Source organism: Athene cunicularia (genome assembly GCF_003259725.1).
Source record: "Athene cunicularia isolate RWA chromosome 8 unlocalized genomic scaffold, athCun1 chr8_part1, whole genome shotgun sequence".
NCBI classification, from domain to species: domain Eukaryota; kingdom Metazoa; phylum Chordata; class Aves; order Strigiformes; family Strigidae; genus Athene; species Athene cunicularia.
The window spans coordinates 21,376,356-21,400,001 of NW_020799109.1; the positions used below are offsets into that span (position 1 = coordinate 21,376,356).

Here is a 23,646-nt window from a genome sequence, read left to right on the forward strand (position 1 = left end):
TAAAGTAATAAAGCTGTGTTTAAAGGTGAAGGAAAGAAACGGTATATCTTTGTAACTGTTGTAAGTGAACCTGCTTTAGCAATGTAAACAAGATCTAAGAGGGAAGAGAAGCTGCTGCTGAACTGCAGTTTTCCACTCTGCATTCACTGTGCAATCAAATTGTGAAGATCCTGGCTTTTCTCTCACAGTGCAGATTTCATTGCAGAAACCTTCATGCTTCTATAAAATGCAAATTCTAATTAATACTCCAGTAACAAGGTCTTTAGATCAGTTCAGAGCAACAGCTTTAGTTACTAATTAAGCCCTGTCCTGTTTTCCCCAGCAGCCATCAGACTGCCACTTGGTATGATTCTTGATTATCCCACCCCTTTAAGCGTGTTTGGGAATGAGCGTAGAGGGATTTTCTTCCCTTTTTTTTTTCTTTATAATCCATTTCTCTGATTCCCTAATACCAAGTCAGTGGTTAATTCCTCCTTTACGCTTCTATGAAAATCCCCGTCTGTAACTTGCTGGGATTTCCTTTTGGATTTCTTCCCTATTCAGGCTTTGTTGGTGACCATCCCTGTTGGGACTTCATTGGCCAGAGACCGCTATAATGTGAAAAGACGCCAGTTATGCTTCTGCTGTGCCTGGCGTGTGAAGACTACATGTCTCTCTGTGTGCAAATACTGGTTAATCTACTTGTCTGTTTCAGTGAGCCACAAAAGGTTCCTGCCTATGTGGTAATTTGGCGGAAATAATGTGTAAAAGGAGTTGTGTATTTCACTTCCCATGTGCATTGAAGTCTTTCATGTGTATGCTGGGATCTTGTACAAGAGTTAAATGAATCAGTACAGTATTTTGGCTGAAGTGTGAAATATTGTGAATGAAGAAATTGCCAAAACCATTCCTGGTAGCATACAGTGTTGCTTGCATTCAGCATATAGCTTGCCTTTAGCTTTAAAGTACAGGAATTGCTCTTAGCAGTGAGCACAAGTTGAATAGTACAGTACACCAAAATAGCTGTAAAGAAATCTTAATGATGACAAAAGGCAGCTCACTAAAATTCTGAAGACTATGTATGATTTTGTTCTGGAATGCTAATGTTAGTAGCTTAGCCATGACTTGTCCCAAGTGCAATATTAGAAATTTTTAATGTAATCTTTTCTACTTGAATACAGTCAATATAAAATGTTAAATATCCTATATTGCTGAAAAAAATATGGGATCAAATTTATTTCCAATAAATTTTCAGTTTTAAAAAAATATGCATATAGTTCTGCTTTGTTCTCATACATACTGTGGAGACTAGTTGAAATAGCAACCACCGTCACCCATTACATGATTTTTAAAGAGAATTTTTGCAGGCTGTTTTCTGAGAATTGGCTTGAGGTTAATTGTGGTTGCTGCAGTTTGAGCCCAGCACTTCATAAATGCTGGCATTAACAGGGCCAGTTCTTGTTTTTCTTGGTTTAGACATAAAGAACATTCTCACCTGTCTGTATTGGCTCTCCCAAGTGTAAAGATGGATCCAGACCTAACAGGTTTTTCACACTAGTGGCTTCTATTGGTGAAAGAACTACCAAGTTTCTGGAAAGTTGAAAAGCAAAACTTAACATCTCAAATACACTTAGAGCAACGTGTGCAGTAGGCTTGGTTAATGTGATGCTGGACAGGTTATCTGGTACACTTCCTCAGGTCTCTACGTGCACTTCTTACCCTAGTCATCAACTGGAGACTGATCTAGGTGTCAAGGAACTGAATCAGACACAAGGTTTTTAAGGTTTAAAGGCTTCTGGAGGTGTCTACATGTTAGAAACTGACACCAGCAGGTGCAGCTTGGCAGTTTGTAGCCTCAGGTAAAAGCAGGTCTGTGTTCCTCCAGTGTTCTCTTTTGAAGCAGTATACAATCTAACTGCACTTAGGCAAGCTCTAAATATTCACAGGAATAACTTTTTGCTGTTGTGAAATTAAAGATGGAATAAAAATTTAAATGCCTCTTTTATTTAAGTGGTCCTTTGAAATGCATTATTTTCAAAACTGGAACTATCTACAGAAAAAAGCTTAAGCATTTCTAATTCCAGAGGATGCATAGTGCCAGTAACAATCAAAGAATGTAGTGGACCCCCTAATTCCACTGTGGACATCTGATAGAGTGTGCCTGAAGCAATCTTCTGATCTGGAGCACCCACACGTGCGAGGCCAACACAAATTGTGTTTTCAGTAATTTCTGTAAGAAAGAAGATTAAATGCTTAATTTGTTGACTAATAGTCCTATCATAGAGAAAAAAAGTACGCAAAATGCTTAAACCTTAACACTGCTTTCTTAAACCTCCAATTAGTAGATCATTGGAGCAGCCTAGAAAGAAGCTTGTTCTTTAATAAAGCTGTATCTTAGGGATGTTTATAAGCAAAAATGGGAAGGCAGCAGAAGTAGAGTATGAAATTCATTCAGGAATTGTGTTCACTTAGAGGAAACTGCTGCTTCTGATTCATTCTATATAAAGGATAAAAGGCTTTTTAATTTTAATAGTATTTAAGGCATTAACTTTTAAAAGGAGGAATATAGCTACATGAATTTCTATTAGAATCTTTCTGTGACACAAGTGCCTCATCTTTATAGCTGCTATGATTTCACCCTTGGTCTCATAAACATCTTTCACAGTTTGCTTTTGACCAGTGTTAAGAATTCAGGGTCAAAATCACAGTTCTGCGTTGCTTGGTTACCCTAAATTTATGCTGGTATTCACATAGAGCAGAGTGTGACCAGTCTAAATTAAAAGTAGCAGAGATGCTTGAAGCTTGACTGATTGAAAATGCTCAGAATCCTTCCACCTCCTGCACCTCTAATGGATCAAAGAGCTCACAGTTAAAAGATGGATAGAAACAGTGCAGGGTTACCAAACTGAGGCTTTGATTAAACCTCCAGGAGCCACTAGTGCTCGTTCATCTGTACTCACTGAACTACACTATGTTCAAGCTCTGCTAAATCCATCTCATGACTAGGATTTAAGGCAGCCCAATTCCACTGCAGAGCAAGAGAGCACCAAGATTAAGAGGAAGGGAGTAGAGTTCAGAGGCTCATCAATGTGACTTAAGTGTAGCATATAGAAACATTGCAGTAATAGTACCTGGTTCTTCTCCTTGGAGCCTCCTGTTTTGAATAATGGCAAGAAGCTGTTCTGCAGCCTGAGTCACACTCATGTAGCGTGGTGGCTCATAAATCTTTCTTCCTCTGCAGGGAAAGAAAAGTAGACAAATTTCACATATAACCCACTTCATTATCCCTAGTATTCTTACTGTTTATTTCAAGAAACCTCTAGACCAGCAAACTGAATTTAAACAGGCCCAGGGTCTCAGGCTGGGCCTTTCAGACAAGAGTGGAATTTTTAAGGAAGACAAGTTTCTTGTGCTCTCCCCCCACCTGTGAAACAGCAGGGCCTCCAGCTGGCAGATCATTTGAATCCTAAAAGCAAATTCAGCTGCTGCAAGCAATATGCAGGTTTTGCAGCTACTCCTGAAAGATTCGACTTAAAATTCAAGGGCGAACTACTGTTTTTCTCTCAAATGCCCTGTAGACAGATGATTACAGACTAGAAATATATTCTTAAATGAAGTGCTGCTTTCTTTGCCAACTGTGGATTCAATCAGATTTTATTTTGAAGCTCCAGAAAAAACAAACCTCAATGATACTGTGAGACTTCACAAATGTTAATTTAGATCAGAGTTACAGCATTTGTATAGTGTAACCAGTTATATTCCCCACTGTCAAAACATAACAGATTGCAGAGATATGACAAAAATGTGGCAAGAGCTTTTCTGAATACAGTTAAGTGAAATTAAGAGTGTTTTCTATATATTGCTTATTTAGCTGTTTAAAAAGGGTGGTGTGTGTTCAGTACTTCATACTGTTTCTAGCCAGCGTAAGGAAGAATAAATTCAGAACTCCATTTCAGCTATTAATCTATTTCAGGATGGACAAAACAGTAGTAAAATAACACTTCGTTTGCCAAGCGGAAAGCCTACCCCATTCTGACTTGCTTCTCACAGAAAGAGTTAAAAAAAGAGATTATGTGCTGCTGCAACCTCATTCAGTTACTGTAACTAAAGCCAGGTCCTGTTGTAATGAACAAAAAAAGTTCTGCTCCTTTTAAGAAACAAAAGACCATGGCCACTGAAAAGTATAAGAGAGAGAAGGCAGGTAAGTTCAGTGTTAGACTGTGGGCAAAGAAACTTTGTTCCTTGTACAAAAAAAACCACTTTGTAAATACAGTGTGTGTTTCTATATATTTTCAAAATCGTGACTCACTTCATTAGATTCTCCAGAGACTGCTCCTTCACTTTAATATCTGTAGAACAAAACATATTAAAACACAGGTTCCCAACAAACTTGCCACTTAGTTTTCTAAGTAGGTAAAGCTTGATTTAATTAGCAGATTCTATAAACTTTATAACAACATTTTAGCCATTACAGGAAAAAAGAATATGGATTACATTCTACTGTTTCATATGTTTATTAATCACAAAGTACTGTGATTTTATGCATGTGATTTTAGCCCAAAATAGGGCATGTTTCACAGATTTCAGAGCAACATGGATGAATAAAAATACTGCTAAGTATACAAATAGCAGGCATATTTACCATAGGAAATGCCAGCATGTTTAAGCACACCAGGATATCAGGACTACTCTTAAATTACGAGTACATTCTGGTCACAAAAGGTAGAACTATGACTGATCGGCAGTGATTACATCATTGCCATGCAGGAACCTGACTTTCGTTAGCACTTCCTTCCTGTCCCAATCAAAATTTAGAACAATCTTCTGTTAGGGGAAAAAAAAAGATTTGGTCAAATAGAGAAAGGGTCAGGTAAGATGGCACATCTGCAATATTATGAAACTCTGATTGATCACAATCTCTCCCAAGAGGCAATAGAACGTTACCTGTATTCAAATACCCCCAAAATATTATCATAGTGAAAGCTGGATACATTTTTAATCTTGATTTTTTTTAAAAAGTATTTCTTAAGTTATAGAATGAATTCCTAAGACAAAGTGACTCTGAAGAAAGGGCTTTAAAATGCAAAGCTTCAAGATTCTTAGTGCACAGTTTACCAAATCATTTATACATCCATGAAGTCACTTTGAAATCAGAAGTTTATCAACACTAACCTTACCTGCTAATCTAATCTAATCTATTATAATAATCCTTGTTTAAAACACTTGTGAAGTCATCCTTCTTTAAAACAAATTACTAGAATTCTGATTTTTAGCCAATTTTGAAAACAACTTTTCAAGGCATTGGGAAGTCTGATGTGCAGTGATGCTTACACATTTAAATTGTTTCCTGCTCAGGATCCTCCAGTTACCACAGACTTTGTTTTTACCCAACATATTAATTTATTTAGCACTGAGAGGTCCCAGCTGTGTCTAAAATATGATACAGAAAGGTATAGAACTATATATACAAATATGCAAGTGCCTTACAGTTTATTTAGAGGCAGTTCCATAATCTTTAAGGAGATACCTAGACTAGTAGAGTTACTCAGAAAGGGGCTTTCAGCCAAGGACTGTTGGGTAGGATAAAGATCAGGCAGCACCAGGGGAGAGCCTGGGGACAGTGGCCAGCTAGGAGCAGTATTCCATTTCAGCTCTATGATCAGCAAGGATTTTGTTACAGCATCGAAGCTTCTCATGTGACAATTGCCTTCTGACAAAACATCCTTCGATAAGACAATTTAGGAAAAAGACTATCACCTTACAAAATAGAAATGTGGCTAAATGTACAATTTAGCTCCCCAGAAAGCCAAATATGTTGAGCTCTAACCTAATTAAGTCAATAAAAGATAGCTGCTATTCACTACAATCTGATTTGGATCCTGAGCCAGAGCTAGCCTAAAATCACAGTGATCTTCAGAGCAAATATAGGCTTCCTGCTCCTATTTGACTTCTACAAAGGCATCATTTCTTACAGATTTTTCTGAAGAGGAATTTAATTCCTGGCCGCTGTGGCATGAAAAATGGCTGAATTGACTCTTCAGTACACATACACTAACATTCTAATTTTTGGTATATTTTCAAAGATACCTGTTAGCTAAGAACATTTGTTTTATCACGGACTTCATCTTATTCCTATCACTATTGTCTCTGGATGCTGTGGAAGATGGTAGCTAAGGAACTGACATAGCTGCTGCTTACCAAGTAAGCACAGGGTGTGCATTCCATTCTGCCTGTTCTTCTCGATCTTGTCAAAAAAGCTCTCTGGCTTCCATGTATCTGTCCAGAAAACTACAGAAACAGTTTCTCCAAAATTGTACAACTGTAAAACAAAGCAAATACAGTAACACATATAGAAAAAGAAAAAAAAATAGAGCATGCAATAAAATGCTGTGAAAATCATGAACAACTGGCAACACTGAACAGTCCTGAGCCTAGGTAAGAAAGAAGTTTCATGCCACAGGGAAAGTACTCTCCTATAAGATGCCTGAGTTTGCTCTTTCATAGATACATTACAAAACATTGCATTAAAAATAATGCTTCCCTTTAAAAAAGCTGCCCTGTGCTTCTCTCCCTTGACTAGTTTTAGTGCATTCCTTTGCATTCCCTCCTTTCTTTTTAACAGAATTTGTAATTAGTGGACTGTTTTTTCTTCATAATAGAGAAGTGCTGCTGTTCTTTTACTTTCCAAACAGTAAAGCATGGTAAAGAACAACTAATGAACTACCTGTAAAGTTTTTGCCTATCTCTTCATTAACTTTCCAATGTATATAACTGACTTCCAATCTACCTTCTATTCTTTGTAACTTAATTGTGAACTCCTTTTAAAGGCAAAAACTTTGTGAGATTAGCACCAAAATTATTACTTATTATTTTTTACTTTGGTTAAAGCTAAGCAACTTCTAGTAATTCCATAATACTTACAATGTACTGATTCTACTGATACAGTAGTATTTGTATTAAAACAGCACTTCCCTGCAGATGAAAGCTGTATCATGCAAAAGAAGTTACAGTCTAAAGAGAGGGTGGATACGAAGATCTGAAGACAGGGACAGATTTTGCATGAAGCAGAAAGGTGCAACATTTTTAATGTACATATGGTAAGAATATTGTTAGCAGATTCTATGTCAAACATACTGATTTTATTTTCAATCTTAACAGTATATATTACTGTAAAACCTTAATCTCAGCAAAGACATTTGAAGCAATAGTCTTGCCAATCGTTTCCAGTGATGCAGAAGTTGAAGTTGTATGAAGTTGGCTTGGAATTTTTTGCAACCAACTTCAAAAAGGGCAAAACCATGCATCAATTTTGGTCAATTCAGCTCTGGGATGGGGCCATCCCAGATGAATTTTACCACTTGCCAGTATTCTGTCTGCTCAAGTCCACCAGAGGAACAATGGCCATACAGACCAACCTCCCCCCTTTCTCTGTAAACCTGGAAGGAAAAACTGCTTTTCCAAGCCCACTACAGGAGGCACTGTGTGTGCTGTTTAGTAGAGAAGAGGACCCTACGTAGAAGCAGCTCTGGCAGCTCTGTGCCATCTGGGGATTCCCCTACACATACTTATTTTACTGTGGCATTGGGTTGCGGTTTTAACTCCTTTACACTGGCAGAGCAGAATTTGAATCAAAGCAGAAACGTGTTTGTTTTCAAGGGACCAAAAGCTCAAATTTTAACCATTCTTGCTGATAGGAACAGTGTTTATTCAAAGATTCCTGGAATATTACTGAAAACATTTCCTCTTTTAAATATTTCATTCTAGCACAAGGAAAAGAACACACAGCGTACATTTCACAACCTAAAGGTTCTTGCAGTAAACTAAATAGAGGTTGAACCAAATGAATTGCTCCTGATGTAACTTTTTAACTATTTCAAGGCTGAGTCGCTGTGTTTTAGAAAAATAAGCTATGTTTTGCCTATTATTCATGTGGCTTGCTAGAACTTTTTCCATTTTGTACCAAATCTGAAACTATTAGAACAAAGAGTTTCTCTTTCTTCCCTTCACTGTTAGAGCATCTGGGAGCAAGTTAACCTTTCATGTCATTGGTAGTATACTTTCAGTCATCAATGACCACTGAACTGTCTGGTACCAACCCAACTAACTAGCTTACCATCTGCTACCTGAAAGCTTCTGCAGTCATTTCCCAAAGAGCAGCAGCCCTCCTTCAGGACACAAAGGGGCCTCAATTAACCTCAAATCTTATTCCCGTCTCTTTGGCATTTTGATAACCTGGAGAGAATCTTCCACCTCTGCCTTTTGGCAAAAAAAAACATGTGCAGAAATGGGCAAAATGTTATAATCTGTTAAGTATTTTGTTGGGAATTAGATGTTTTAAACCATTCTGCTACATATTAAAAACAAGTTGGGCATTCAACTTTATACCCTACAGCATTTGTTCTGACTGTTATTTTTCTCTTTTCAATTGATCATTACAAAGATTCTCCATCATCTTTGCCAACAAGAAGTTAAGCAAGTTATGCCTTTTGTGCAAGCACTGCCAGTCAGATTCACTGAATCTGTCCTTTGTTTACCAGGTTTTGCATAAAAACTTAAGTCTGAACGTCAAGAAAGACTAAAACCTTTTTGTCATAAATGTCTTGTCTATTCAATAGAAATAACTTCAGAATGTTTTAATGAAGTATTGCTATCACAGAAAACTGTACTTAAAAGTCTCAAAAAATACACTTGTTTTCTCAGCACCTGGACAGCACAGAAGTAGCTTCTATACCAACAAGATGGAACAGAGCATATTTTATTAACTTCCTAGAAATGCCTTTGCAACTTATACCTCTCTACTAACTAAACTAAGGAATAGATTTCCTAGTATTAATGCATACATGTTTTTACTTTAATTTAAAGAGGGGAAAATACTACTTTGGAAACTTTCTGGTACACCAACAATCTATGAATGCTGTGGAACTGAAGCAATAAATGGATACCCCTATTGTGCTTGACTGTTTGTAACCAATTACCTTACAAGCACTCCAACAGACACAAATATTTCTTTCTCATCCAGCAGTTGATATCTGCAGACATGATATTTATGCAAACACAGGCACTGCTCTTCCACCAGAGCAAGACTGCACATAACTACATCAGAACTTACATTTTTAACTCTCTACCTGTATCTCATGCAGATTTAGTTTGTTCCTATACAGTTTCCTGTGCTGTGTTCTAATTTCTACTTCTTGAAATCTAGCGTGAGTTTTTAGATTTTCAAGAAAAGCCTTGCTGCAGAGAAAGCAGAAAATACCGAAAATTCCACTATTATCCTAAGGATTCAGCAGTTACAGAGGTCAGTAGGTCCACTAGAGTCAGAACCCACTGAAATGAAAATAAATTATTTCCACCAACCATAAAAGACTGAATAGGGCCCCAAAATTCCATAAATCATGCTTGTTGTTGGAATAAAACTGATGTGTTTGTTAATCAAGGTGGATTACAACACAACTACGGATTAATGTCATGCTTTGAGAAGTTTAATAAGACAATGAAGAGCTCTGTATATTTTCAGTGAAACGATCATGCTGTACAGTTGCTGGCACAGCTTTAAAGAGAGGCAACAGCAAATGAAGTTTCACAGCGGTCTTCTGTGTGCTGCACTCTACATTAAGCAGATGGGGTTTAGGAGTGGGCAAGATCTGTTCTGTACAAGCTAAAACATCTCAAGCATCACACTTGCACTAATCATCAGATTTGTTAGAGTGCCTACATTCTGCTCAGGCACAAAAGTGCTAGTACTTCAAAGGGGCTCAGTGAAATGGTTGGACAGACATTTCATGCTCAGCTTGGTAACTAACTTTCTTACCTTCTCCCTAATGCTCAAAAACTTCACAGAAAAATTTCAAAAGGTCATTTTGAAAGACCTCAGTCTTTGGAAATACCCCTCCCCCTGCCCAAGCAGTAATTGGCTTAAGCAAAGCTTTGTGCATTTCAAATTTTGCAATGCAATAGCTGAAGTCAGGAAAGGAAGCCAGAACTCTCTCCTCCCAGGCAATGCTGTCTCTGCTTGAGTTTTCTGCCTCTCACAAAATAATGCAGAAAGCTGTTCTTCAGCTCACACTTTCACCATCTCTGACAAAGCTAGAACTTCCTATTTCATTTTAACACATAATACGAAAAAATGTCTGACAACTTCTGGTACTGAGGTACCCGTTTGCAGTTAGTATTTCTAACCCTTCTGTTAATGACATTTCTTATTTTACTTGTCTATATAAGCAGAATGGATTACAAATTGAGAGGCCAGAATAAACTATGGGCAAAAAAGTGCTGTACCATTACCTCAGCTTGCAAAGCCTTCATGAAAGTGAAATGAAACTACTGATCAACTTCGTTAATGGACAGTCTGAATAACACCAGACACCTGAAGCTGTCCAGATCAACAGTCCTCACTTAAAATACTGGTGTGGCTTATCACCACAAAAATATAGGGCATAAAAAGAAGGAACAAGCTGAGACTAAATAGGGAAATTAAAAAAGGAAGATCCTCCATCCCCTCTAAAAAGTACTAAAGCAAGCAGGAGAGAAGAGCAAGATAATATTAAAGGTCAGTAGGGCAACAGCTGCAGAGAAACCAAGAAGTAAACATTTCAAAATACAGACATTTATTTTTACAGCATCTTTCCCAGAATTATTGCTGTATCAGCTGCAATGGTGACAAAGCAATTCTTCATTTATGAGCCTATCTCCTTTCCTAAAATTTCAAATGGCTTCAGAACTGGATACATGTCAGGAAGAAGCTAAAAAGGAGTCTTACTACATTTTTCAGACCTGGCACCCGTATACACATGCAAATGCCTTTAAACCTTGTAGGACTGAAATGCTTCTCAGCTATGTTTGGTGATGAGATGGTCACAGGTTACACTGCAGATAGTTCTCCCAGGGCAAATGGAGATACTGCACAGCCTGATCACACCCCACTGACAAGACACTAAGAGGCTTTTTCTCCTAAGGTTATTTGGACACCGTAGAGCACCTTGTTTTATCTCAGCTTGCTTCTTGATAAATCCCAATGAACATACACAGAAAAGCTAAGACATGTTTTGTTTATCCTTGTCGTAAGAGTTTTGACATGATGCTATGCAACATTCATCCTCAGAAAAAGGAACCTTTTTCCCCTTATCCTCCGTAACCAGTTAACAACCTTCCAGACTATATACATCAGACTAAAGGGCTCCTACTGTTCTTTATACTATATACTGTTGCCAGGGAACAGCTTAGGAAGTAGGACAATCATCAACAAAGAGGCAGCAAGAGGCAGTCAAGCTTTATTTTTTTCTTGTAATTGGTCATATGAAACAACCACGAGCCTAGCTCTAGCCTTTTACACTATCTTATTTAGTACCACAGACCTTTAGCAACTTTGAATGCCTCTCATGAGAAACTTCACAGGAAATTGAAAGTTTCTACCATTCACACACATGGGGCTATGACTCCTTTTTGTACTGAAAGCTGACAGATCAGCTCAGCTATCCCAAAAACCTCCAGTCCCCTTAGTACATGCCAGAGAGAAAGGAACTGTGAAGAAAAGGATGTTTGGCTGAGGGAAGCCCACTCCACATGATTACAATCTTCAGGAGGCAGATGAGACAAAATCACATAAAAGCAGCTGAAGGACACATTTTTCTCTTGGCTGCCTCCTATATCAGCACTTAGGAAATAGCCATTCCATAAGCAGACCAAAATTCATCTATCAAAAGACTCAGAAACTCCAAACAAACTTGAACAGGGCAGGATTTTCCCTCCAAGTTAATGTCACCTTATCTTTAATAACTTTCTAAGACTCTTCCCAGCAATATCAAACAATGATTCCTTCCCTCCCTGGTCACTTGGGTTATTAATCTGAAATTACAATAACCAAATGGAGAAAAAAAATCTATTCTGATTAAATGGATGTTTCTGGGTCATGTTTGCTGGCACTAAATTGAACAGCAATTGTCAGTAATGAAGTTCTGTGACTAGCACTGATTTAACCTTTAATTGGTTTGAGAAACAAATGCCGACTTCTAAAAGGCTCAGAAGTTGTTAGTAAGTGAGAAAACCAACCAGTGATATAAAGCAGTTTGTTTTAACTGTCAGTGAATAAAAAACATTTTGCATAGAGCCCCTATTAGGGCAAAGAGTATTTTTGAAGATTAGGGTACAGAGGGTGGAACTCAGAGGTTCTGCTCCTGCAGCTACTACAGGTTTTCTATTTGACTGTGAGCACAGTGAGTAATGGTAGCATTCTTCAGCTTCCTTATCTATAAGTAATATTTTTCTGCTTGACACTGAAAATGTACTTACCTGTTCAGTACAGACTCAAAAATAACATAGTAAGCACTGCTTCTGCATTTAAGTGATCAGCTAGTGGTGAAAAGAAAAACTCTATTTTATAACTGTATTTGTCTTATAAGAATTAACTGGACTGCAAACAAAAAAATCGAGATGAGTCACTGAAAGAAACAAGAGGACATGCAGATGTTTGTTCTGAAGCTATTCAGGTGGAAAGTGGGTATGTCTCAAAAGAAAGGCAGGTCTTTGCCGTGACATGTTTTTTCCTAGCTGCCCCACCAAAATATAAAGTAAATGCTTTCAAAACTAGCATCACCACTCTCACAGAAATGAGTGGCTCATTTTAGCCCATTGTCTCATCCCGTGGCTTGTCTCCAGCTTTGCACTTCAGTCCTCAATTCTCTTTTTTTAGAGTAATGCCATTTCAAGCTATTTCAAGTTGTATCATTCCTTCACATGCATCACAGGTCAGTATGATGCAGAGACTTCCTCATGTGTTTGACCATCCATACTGCTACCTCCAAGATACATTATGAGAACTGGCTCAGAGAGAATTCTGTCCTGAGAGAACTACTCTGGTCAGTGACCTTCCCAAACCTAACGCATGCAGGTTAGGAAGGAAGGAAAAAGGTGTAAATTAAGAGAGCTTTATGCCTCTTTATTCTAACACTAAAAGCCTTAGCAATCAGCCCTATTCTGAAAAACTGAGTGTAGATACAGATAAAGCCATGGAAGTCAGGCTGGGCTCTCCCTTTGTTCTCAGCTCACAATGCTGAATCCTTGTTGGACAGAGCCAAGGTGTGTCATGCTTGCAGGGCAGCTGAGCAGTGGTTAGAACAGAGGTAAGCTGGTCACCTAAAATACTAAGCTTTCCAAAGCTACAGAACTACAGTGTAGCTGCTTCTCAGGAAAGCTGAACTCACTAGTTACCACCCGCTAGAAGTGCTCTCTTAGAATTTCAGCCTTTCCCGGGGGACTTCTGTCCCCTCTCCCTGACTCCCCCTGCAGCATGCGTAGATACCAAACTCCATATCTTTCTTCACTGGTGGTTGTTCCCCACTACAACAGGAGTCAGAGTAACCAACATACATGTTGGATTCCAGACAAGAGAGGTGAGCCTGCAGAGAACGTGCTAAGAGGCACTCAGACAGAGGCACTTTTCCTCTCTTCTTCCCTGCTAGCCATATTCATTTGTTATTGAGGGAAAAGATGTTCTTCAGCCTTGAAAAAAAAATCTTATACAGTGAAGCACAGCAAGAATAGTGTAAAAGAGGGAACCACAGCAAGTCAGACTAATACTTTGCTGAGTTACACTATCCCCTGCTTTCAATAGCTATATCTCATTGTATCAATCCGTGAAAACTCAAAGTTCTAAAAGTTTAATTTTCAAAACGAAAAAAACCCCATTCTTTGTACAAATACAATCCTCACCTGCTCAATCTTCAAAACAGCCGCACTGATTCTGTTAAATGGGCAAGACAATTAAAAAAAAAAAAAGAAAATAGATATTCACCCTTCTTTACAATTTGGCAATAAATATATCCATGAATTGAAGTCGACAAAACATCACTAACGCTCTACTGACTTCAGTAACTTACTACTGTACAGGAAAACTGCGCAACTACTAGAAAGTTGTTGGCTGCACAGAAACATTGCTCTGATGACAAAGAGACATGTTCTTTTGTGAACAGGCTGGGCTGTAGCTCTGTTTTACTGAGGGTCTAATCAGCAGTTACAGCTCACTACGCACATGGCTTTCAGAACAGCGTATAAAGGTGTTTCCTGTTTTTCTCTAGTAAGAAAGAAAGAGGTTTTGTATCACAATCAGATTAAAACAAGAAAAAAAGCCAAGTCTTTTCTGTGGTGAAGCAAAAGAGGAATCCCTCCTATACTTGACAGCAACTTTGCAATTTGAAACACAGTAACTCCAAAACTAAACTGATGGCAGGAGACAGCCATGAACATAAAGACTGTTGAAAGAAATTAGAAACTTCCATCACAACTCTAATTAAATCACAGGCTGCTTTTTGTAAGATACCCCTCACTTGCTGTTTATGCCTGTAAGGAGCAAAGAGTTAAACATACAGCTGGTTATAGTCTGTCCAGTAATACAATAAGATCACTATTTCCTGAAACGCTTTATACAACAACAGGAATGTTGACTTATGAGAAGGCAGCCCCTCCCAAACCAGAATGGAAAAGGGGACTAATGCCAGAGTGAATAACATCACATTTCCTTCATGATCTGTTCCTTTCAGCATGGAATAAGGAAATAGTAAACTAATCTCTGAAACTCTGCATATGTGAAAAGCCTTGTGGACTGTTTGCAATATACTTCCAGTTAGTTTTCTGCTTTTTTTCAATTAACCCAGAAGGTCTACACTCCTCCTTCCCATGCCTAGCTGGAGTTGTGGTAGAAGCAAACTTCCAGAAAACTTAGTCTCTTTGGGAATATGAGCCTTGCATCTTCCTTCCTAATGAATGTAAAAGAACAGTAAAAAGATAGCAGTTAGTAGAAACTACTTGTCAACAGCTTGACAGCAGAAGCTAACTGTAACACCATGAAGCCAAAAGGGGAAAGGGTGAGCCCCAGCCTCAACTCTTGTGTTACCCACCCCAGTAAGTGCAGTCATGCGACAGCTGCCATCTGTCTGTTGTGCACGTAGATTTTAGACACCAAGGAGCCTATTTCCTTCCTATGAGATAATTTTGCCCAAGCCTTGCAGCAATAGGCAGGTATCACCAAGAAAGTGCTCACAGGAAGAATTATAAAGACTCTGAATCCTGTGCTGCATTCCCTTTAGCATTAGCATTCAGACCTCAGAACAGGTGTCTATGCAGTGTTGCTGAACTGCCAGTTCAGACAGGGCTCTGGCATTTCTAAACCATTCAGATGCCAGAGATAATACCCAACTTAATACAATAGATTTTCTCCTGTTGGGCAGCATTGAAATAGAACTGTTGGAGTTTGTCAGTGTAAATTTGAAGGTGTCAGTTGTTTGTCAAAATTTTAAAAAATGGCGTTCTTTTATGTTAAGCTAGGAAGGAATGCTTCCTCCTTAAGTGATGAAAACTTAATGTTCAAACCCTCAACTCTTTCCTGTAGTACACTTAGATTCCAGTGCTTGCTTTTGGTTTTGGTAAAGTGGGGGAGTTTGGTTTAGGGGTTCCCATACACAGGGAACCATTCTGAACCTTGAGAGGGCACATTCTATGTTAAAGTAATGAATGAAAACAAGAGGGGGAAGCTTCAACTAATTTGTATGTGATTAGTTATGACATATACACGGCCGTAACATTTTTCATGCAGGAAAAGTAGTAATGGTAATAAATATATGTAATAAAAGTAATAATTATATGCATGTAAAAGGAAGTAGCAAAGTATTTTCTTGGGAGACACTAGACCTTTTCTACTTTAGCCATTCAAGAATCACAAAAACTGTCATTTGTTCTTCTAGTCCTTGGCTAGGCAATCCCTTCTTTCTTGGCAGATGGACAGAAAGTGAAGACAGGTCAACCTCAGAGAGAAAGAATGCATCGTATAGAAGATTTTGGAATTAGTTAGGATCCGAGTTGGGCATAGACAGGCTTGTGCATGTATTCATTTTATGACGAGACCAGCATATTTCTCAACAGGCTAACAATCTAATTTAAAATAAACTTATCAGGTGACCATCAGTAATAGAAGGAAGCCAATATGAGCAAACCTTTATCTGTAAAATAACTTAAACATCAAAGTCTCCTGAGGCAGAGGGAAGTTAGAGATCAGAGAAGAATAGAAGTATTACTATTCATCTGCACATGCACTCATCAAAAAGGACTTTCAATGATATGTAGCACTCTGAAAAGGAAGTGTTAACAAATTCTGACAACAGAAGTGTACAGTTGCTACAGATCTTCAAACTTCAGATTGCAACATGCACATCTGTAGCAGCTCACCAACTCTTAAGTTTAGCAGCTGTGGAATAGCATATATACAAAAACGTTACCTGTAAACCACAGCAGCCCACTGCATTCATTATTGAAGCATTATGAATGACCTTGTATGGAATCCCCAGTTTTACTGCACGTAGTACTAAATCACTGTGCGTCGTGGCCCTGTGTTAAGAAAAGGAAGGAATTAAAGATCAAAAAGATAAAGTGACCAAGTGTAACTAGCATTATAGTTTGTTTTGAAAGTAAAATTAAACCCTTCACAACTAGGGCAATGCAGAGGTGTTAGAGAACGGCTTGCAGAGAGCAAGGCCACAGGTCTCTGCAGAAGCTGATTGCAGCCATCTGAGGTAAACAAAGGAAAAAACCCAGGGTACAGTTATGCTAACAAAAGACTGTTATGTTAACAAAGAGAGAAACTGAGGTACATTATGACCTTAGGGGTGATAGCAAAACAGCCCTGGGAGAAAAACAGGTTCAGAAGAGGGAAGGTGTTTACGCATACCTGAAATGCCACAAGGGGCTGAGATATTATAATGTAGCTTTTTACATGTATCCAATAGATTTGTGAGTAGTATGCATGATTATTGTAGAGTGCTTATATAAGGTGTGATTTCTTTCAATAAAGTTGAAGCTTGCCCTATCATTCAAATTGAATCGGCTGCTTGCTTCCTCCGCCTGCCGCACAGAGGCACCAAAAGGGCAACAAAAACTTGACTGTTATGGGAAAGTAAAAACTCCAATAAGGCTTCCATATGTTATCTTCCCCAGCTGAAAATACAGGCACCCTCAGCATGCTACGGTTCTTTGCAGCCTTCTGGCATCATTAAAGCACCAACACAATTGTTACTTTTTAAAGTAGCCTTGGCAAGTACTTGAAAAGGAAAGTTCCATTTATCCTTTGTCTTCTGCAGGTGTCTGTTGGACATCTGTTGAACTGTAAAGGTCAACGCTATTTGGCATAGACTTCAACGAAACTCCAATATTTCCTTATTTGCTGCACAGCCAGGCCTTCGCCCATCTGCACCAGTGCATGCCAAGAAAGCAACACACTCAAACAAGAACTCTGAACAGACGGAGGTAAACTGCATGCAGTACTTCTGCATGGGAAAAAACATCCTTAGACTAAATCAACCTGTATAACATTTAAGCCAAATTACTCGAATTAACAATGCCTAAATTTGAGTGATCAAGTTATTCTGAAATAATTAACAAAATTCTAGTTAAGCTTAGAACTAAATTTGGCTCCAGGTCTAATGCTCCATAAACACCTTGCAGTGGCTGGTGCAAGAATTACTGGGCTTGTAGTTAACAGAACTGGGATTAGAGTTTTAAAATGATAAGCATATTTATAGATCCAGCAAGTGTTTGAACTGCAACAATGTTTACATATGTATCTTGCTTGCATGTATGCTTACATACATGTTAGGCACTCCATTTTCCATGTGAAATATGAAAACATCCCTAACCCTTGCCTAAATTTATCAAACCCAAACAATGACCTTAGCCATCTCATTCCCAAGATGTAGCACACATTTCTGCGTGGCCATTCCAGAGAAGGAAGCAAAGAAAGAAATCACATATGCCAGTAAGAATAATTAAATTGTAAGACTGCTTTCACCCTGGTGTGGTTCAGTTACCCTAACAGAATTCCCCTGATCTTCAGTGTGATCATTTTGACACTGCATGTCTCACTAGCACCAATTGGCAGATCAGGTGCTTCAGACCAGAAAACCAGTGTGGCAGCAGCTAGCAAGACTTGTAAAGATAAATCATTTAATCAATAATTTAAAAAAGAAATTTCACTGGAGGAAAAAAAAAAACAGGAATCTGAATTTGGGAAATCGGACACCCTGATACAAAGACTCCCAGACCTAGAAGAATGCAGTAAAGAGATCTAAAACAACACTTTGGTTAGTAAACAAACTATGCACCTGACTTCCATAAGCAAAGCCAATTTAATAATGCCTGCTCTAAGAGAAGAGGGGACTAATTCTATGGCCATGTATTATTCCCTTCACATACATAGGACAAGGAGCACTAGAGGATTTTGTGGTTATGCTAATACTGACCAAGGGATCAGCTGGCTTTATTCACTGAAATTTGCTCCAGCCAGTATTTTCTCCCAATAGATCTGTCCATAATGGCTGTAGCTAAAAGCAGAAGTGCCCTCATGAGCACTCAGCTAACACCAGCAAAGGCTTCATTGTCAGCCCTCTGTACCCAGAGCTATACTAGTATTTTCTGGCACTGATACAGATTTTAAGTTTTATGGGATGTAACAATATGAATGTTAGCACCATCTTAGATGAAGGTGGGCTTTCCAGTATACTACTAAAATTGTCAGGTTCCTGCTAGCACATCCATAGCTGTTACCACATAAGCAGATAAAAACTTGCAGTGAACAACAGTGACAATGACAGGGGCACAGCTTGTTTTACCACTCTAACCATTAACCACTAACACCTGAGATTTCCCAGGGCTGCCAAGTACTCTTCTTACCTGCAAATATACTTGAAACTCTACAATCTGCTGCAGTCACATGGTTTATATCCTCCTGCCATATGGCTTCTCTTGGGACAAAAATATTCAGTACTCTTTCCTAGTAACCTCATGAACTCCTAAATCCTTACAGCTCTGTGTGGGCATAGGAGCAGTTCTTGCTGCAATATTAAGAACTAAGAACATAAAAATTTAGAAAGAAGCAACTCATTCAAAAATAGGGTAGTTTTCTACAATGATGTAGTATGTTATTCTGGACTGAAGTATTTTGACGCTGAAACTAATGATAACTGAGGCAGATCAAGACACTGCTTACAAGTAGCATTACATTTCAATACATGTAAATTGGGTTTTTTTTTCATCTTGTGTATTTGTATCAGTCACTGGATCAGAGCACAAGGGTACAGGTAATGTGGCTCTACACTCTACATGATTCCTAATTTTAATATTCACATGCACTGAAAGTATAATTAATATTTCTGAAATACAGCATCATCTGCCCATAAGTACTAGTCTAATATAGTATTCTCTTGCCAATTCCCTTCAACCTGTATTTACATAAATTACCCGCTTTTGACAGATGTGCACACTTCTCCTCTTTTTCATAAACTCTCTCTATTTCTTCACTCACAAATAGGGTGCTCAGTGATTTGATTTTTCTTGTGCCCTGTAACACTGTGGGATAAATCTTGAATCACCAGCTGGAGACTAAAAGCTCTTCTGTATGGCTTGACATTACAGATTGATGATGCCTGATTGAAAAGACAGAAGGAGATCCTTCTGGTGATAGAAAAAGACTATACTTTTCAGCAGGAATAAAAAGTGAAAACAAAAGGCTTAATAAACCAAAATAAGAAGACATTTATAATGACCTGAGTGATGTTAAAAACTAGCACATATCAAAGCAGAAGCACTGTACAACCAATAATCAGTATCCAGTATTCATTCTAAAACAACTGAGCACAAAAGCTGACGTTTATAAGTACAAATAGCAACTAAAAGAATACTCTCTCAAAACACGGCACATTTCTTATTTATGTAATATTCTAGAATTTATTCTGTTAGCAGATAAAACCTGGAACAAAATATTCTCTATAAAAGCTAACATGGAGAATTAAATGATAAGTGACTGCTGAAGGAAAGATTTATATATCCTGGAGGATCCACATTCCTATCTATAAGGGATATCTAGGCAAAGAAACAAGATGAAGTGTATATAACTGCATGCGTATTTTTAATGCGGTAAAAAATACAGAGACATAAAAAGTGCTACTTGTCTGAAAATCAGCTTCTTCCTAAAGAATTACAGTTATGGAGCATGGCTCCTTCCTATTGAAAAAAGAGTGATCAAGCTACAGCAATAATTAAAATGTTGCTTTGTCTTACCCAAAAGGATCACCAACTACAAGAAATGCGACATCACAAATATCAGCTTCTTTTAAAATGCTATCTGCCTCTTGTTCCACCGTTTCTCGGTCAGCCAAAATCAATTCTTTTCCATAAAACTCCTCCTAGAAATTCAAATAAGAAACACCAAAATAGTCTTATTTTACTTAGGAGTGGTTTTGTATCTCTCTCTGTGCTCACTCAGGAGCACAGACACTGGAAAGGCCAACTTTATTATTGTCCCCAGCAGTCAAACCCATGTCTTAGAGAACTTCACCTCCCCTTGCAAGAATACCTGAGCTTCCCATAATGCGCTCCCGAGCTGACAAAAAGTAAAGTATTCTGATACTGCCTTTGCTTTTTATGCCTTCTGTGACAATTGACACAGAAATAGCTCCAAAAATAGCTCAATCGCACCTGCATGCTGAAGGCACCTGGGTGGAATCTAGGTAGTTAATTTAACTGGTCATCCTACTGTAAGGTATCCCCTCACACAAGTCTAACTGTTTAGGTTAGTTGTAATGCTGACATCAAACCAGATACAATACGACACTAGCTGTACCACAACCTAGTGTTTTAGATTTTTTCTTAGTACATTGTAACTAACCACATCTAAGGAATGATTTCATATTAATTCTTCATCTTCAGTTCTCTGTAAGAAATGCTTTACTATGTATACAGGTAAACACGTATTTGATCGTGTCCTTTGCTTTTCTTCAGCAGCTCAGTAATCATTGTGTCTCTTTGTATGTTTTAAATGCCTTTATTTCCAGAATCAACCTCACACGTGTAATAAAACTTCAGTCAGTTCTAGAACATGTTCTCTGACCATCTGAACATATCTGTCTCTAAGTCATGTGTCACCATACATTTCACAGGCCCTTTACACAATCAGATAAAGGTTTCTCCAGGACAAAGACCAAGAAAGGTGGTTTTGTTCGAAACAGTATTCAGAAAATTTGTGTGGTATTACAGATATTAACAAATTGATAAAACTATTAAGTCAGTTGTGGTCCAGAAAGATTTTCCTTCAACTTCTGAGACTCCAGTGACAGCTTCATCTTTGCCTACAAACAATAGTGAATAGACAAGAGAACCATCATACTTGTACAGAAGTGGAATATTGCTTCCATTAAAAAATCCATCCCATAGCCAGAGTACAATATATGGGACCTCTGTTACTGGGTTTGGTTCCCTTTTCTAAAGATTACTTCTTCACCATTTTTGGTAAATTCCTCTATCTCTGCAGAAAGAGAATATTGTTTTCCTTGCGAAACAGACTGCAACCTGTACAGAATCGATAGAAAGGGGACCAGATAAATTTATTGGCAAATCTTATATCTGTGATTTGGAAAGGTTGACAGCCACCCTGGAGTACTGCTGAGGTCTATACTAAACAAGCTACAAAATTTTGACACCCCATTTGTTTTTATTAGGTATCTTACCCTAGATGCACATCAGCAAGTAGTACAGCACAATAGGAGCTGATCTGTAAAGCAAACCACTTGGTGCTAAGAACTCAGTAACAATGCTACATACGTTTTGGTGGGTTTACCATTGGAGCAAACTTTAGTGCAGTACTGTAAGTGAATGCACACTATACAACATATTAGGTGCATTCCCAAAGGCAGACCTTGCAGTTCGTTTTCATCTAAAGGAATCCATTTGCATGCTTTGAGACTGCTCCACATTGCAGATCAAAGCACACTAGTTAGAAAATTTATAAAAAGCACTCTCCCGACAAAATCTAAAATGTAGACTCACTGGGAGGTCACTGTATCCAAACACGGGGCCTTTCACCAAATTGAGGGCTGATTTAGATAGTCAGCATCAAATAGCTTTTAGTATATATTTTAGGCCAACAAGATAAATTAAGCAAGTCATGTCATTTGAATTTTAAGATCTGATTTTAAAAGCATCAGCACAGGAGGATTTCTAGAAAATCCCTGCAGGAAAGAATCTGTTCTGTCTGAGAGCTTTCCCATAACTTTTCATGTTGTTTAGAAGACACTGACCTTCAAAGTACTAAATAATCCATTCAGCACCGGCACGTGTACATAAACTGGGCTGTATTATCAACACTTGGTGATTAATTTCTATATTCCCTCTTAGGCAGTTTCAGGTAAGACAACATCTTTTACTATGTTTTTATTGATTGCTTTTTCCAATTACCTCATCTTTGGGACTTCAGGGTTTCAAAAATAATTATATCAATAAAAACCAAAACAAACCCCCAAAATTTACCACACCAAAACCAGTCAGCATTTCTCTATTATTCATTTTGGTTTCTCTATTATTAAATGTTTTATTGTTTTGACTGAAAAAAAACAGAAAAACATGAAGTATATCTTCATTTCAAAATACAGCAGATATACCAGAGATGGCCCCAAATGATGATGGCCTAGCTTGCATCTGGAAACCACATAATGCTGACTACAAGCCAGGAGTCTCACATGCTGTAACGTACATACAGGTACGCATACAAGTACGCTATTGCTATACAACATCCAAGACCCAGAGAGCATCTCTGTGTAGCACTACAGTTTAGTTGGAAGTGAAATCCCTGTACTGTGGGTAGGTAAGCTCTTTTTTTCAGTATTATTTAAACTTTATCTTCCTATGACCAGGAAACCCATCAGAGTTGTAATTTGTACATTTTTACCACTGTCTTCTCCAATAAGGTGTGTTTACTTAAAAAAATCTTTGTGTTGTTGAACAGCCCATCTATTGGCTGAACTGTGTATGTTCTGGAAGTCTCAAGATGAAGAGACAGCTTGGCCCACAAGGGAACATGAAACTGCGACAGTCAAGTTATTATTCCCAGCAGGCACACCATACTACCTCAGGCTGATTTAGAGGTTCAAGGCTCCAAAACATGTATTTTTCTGGTACATCTTTTAATTTTTTTTTTTGAACAACGCAGGCATTTTTCTAACCATTCTCCAATATTTCAGGGTCTCTATATATTGTTAGAATTTGAGATGAAAACTAGTGTCAATATTCGTAGGAAGGAAAATTATACTTTCATTCCAGTCTTCTCACAAGGTAGTGAAATGATTTATCCCATACTATATAGTATGTGAAGCTCATGTACTACTTTTTCCAAGACCACGCACCATTCGTTTCTCCTGCTGATGCTACTGAGCTCCAGCCCCACACCCTCCTCACTCCTGGGTACGACAGGCATTCGGGCTCTGCCCGACAGCAGCGGCCAGACCTACCAGCGCTTCCTTGCCCACCGTGAGGACGGAAGTGTAGGCCTCCAGGTACACCCTGCGGCACCGCCTCACCGCCTCCAGCCCCTTCACCGTGATGTCCTTGGCATCTCCCAAGCCCAGCCCGACCAGATACAGCATGCCTGGGGAGGCCTTACACCGCCCGGCTCAGTGCCGCCGCCGCCACCACCTATCAGGGGAGGGAAAGGGCGATCAGCCGGGGTGACCCACCACGCCAGCGACCACCGCCACCCCCCAAGACCTCGCCTCGCGTCTCCTCGCTCCTGTCACCCGCCTCTTCACACCTCCGCGCCCCCACTCCCGCCGCTGAGGGCTCGGCCCCGGGCTCCCGGCT

At 38.7% G+C, this 23,646-nt stretch overlaps 2 protein-coding genes across 2 annotated transcripts in view; one reads left to right on the plus strand and one right to left on the minus strand.

Moving 5' to 3' along the window:
- Nucleotides 1-23,515, minus strand: DPH5 (diphthamide biosynthesis 5). The gene is made up of 7 exons (XM_026854184.1): nucleotides 23,298-23,515; nucleotides 20,077-20,201; nucleotides 16,245-16,353; nucleotides 6,178-6,298; nucleotides 4,289-4,328; nucleotides 3,111-3,214; nucleotides 1-2,209 (listed from the first exon to the last, which is right to left on the minus strand). The coding sequence occupies exons 1-7, from the start codon at nucleotides 23,430-23,432 to the stop codon at nucleotides 1,986-1,988; spliced, it is 858 nt and encodes a 285-aa protein (XP_026709985.1). The 5' UTR covers nucleotides 23,433-23,515; the 3' UTR covers nucleotides 1-1,985.
- The window catches only part of LOC113482872 (glyoxal reductase-like), a 50,635-nt gene continuing 50,419 nt past the window's right edge, over nucleotides 23,431-23,646 (plus strand). The window contains exon 1 of the mRNA XM_026853966.1: nucleotides 23,431-23,442. Within this exon, the coding sequence (XP_026709767.1) occupies nucleotides 23,431-23,442 (12 nt within the window). The remainder of the gene's footprint in view (nucleotides 23,443-23,646) is intronic.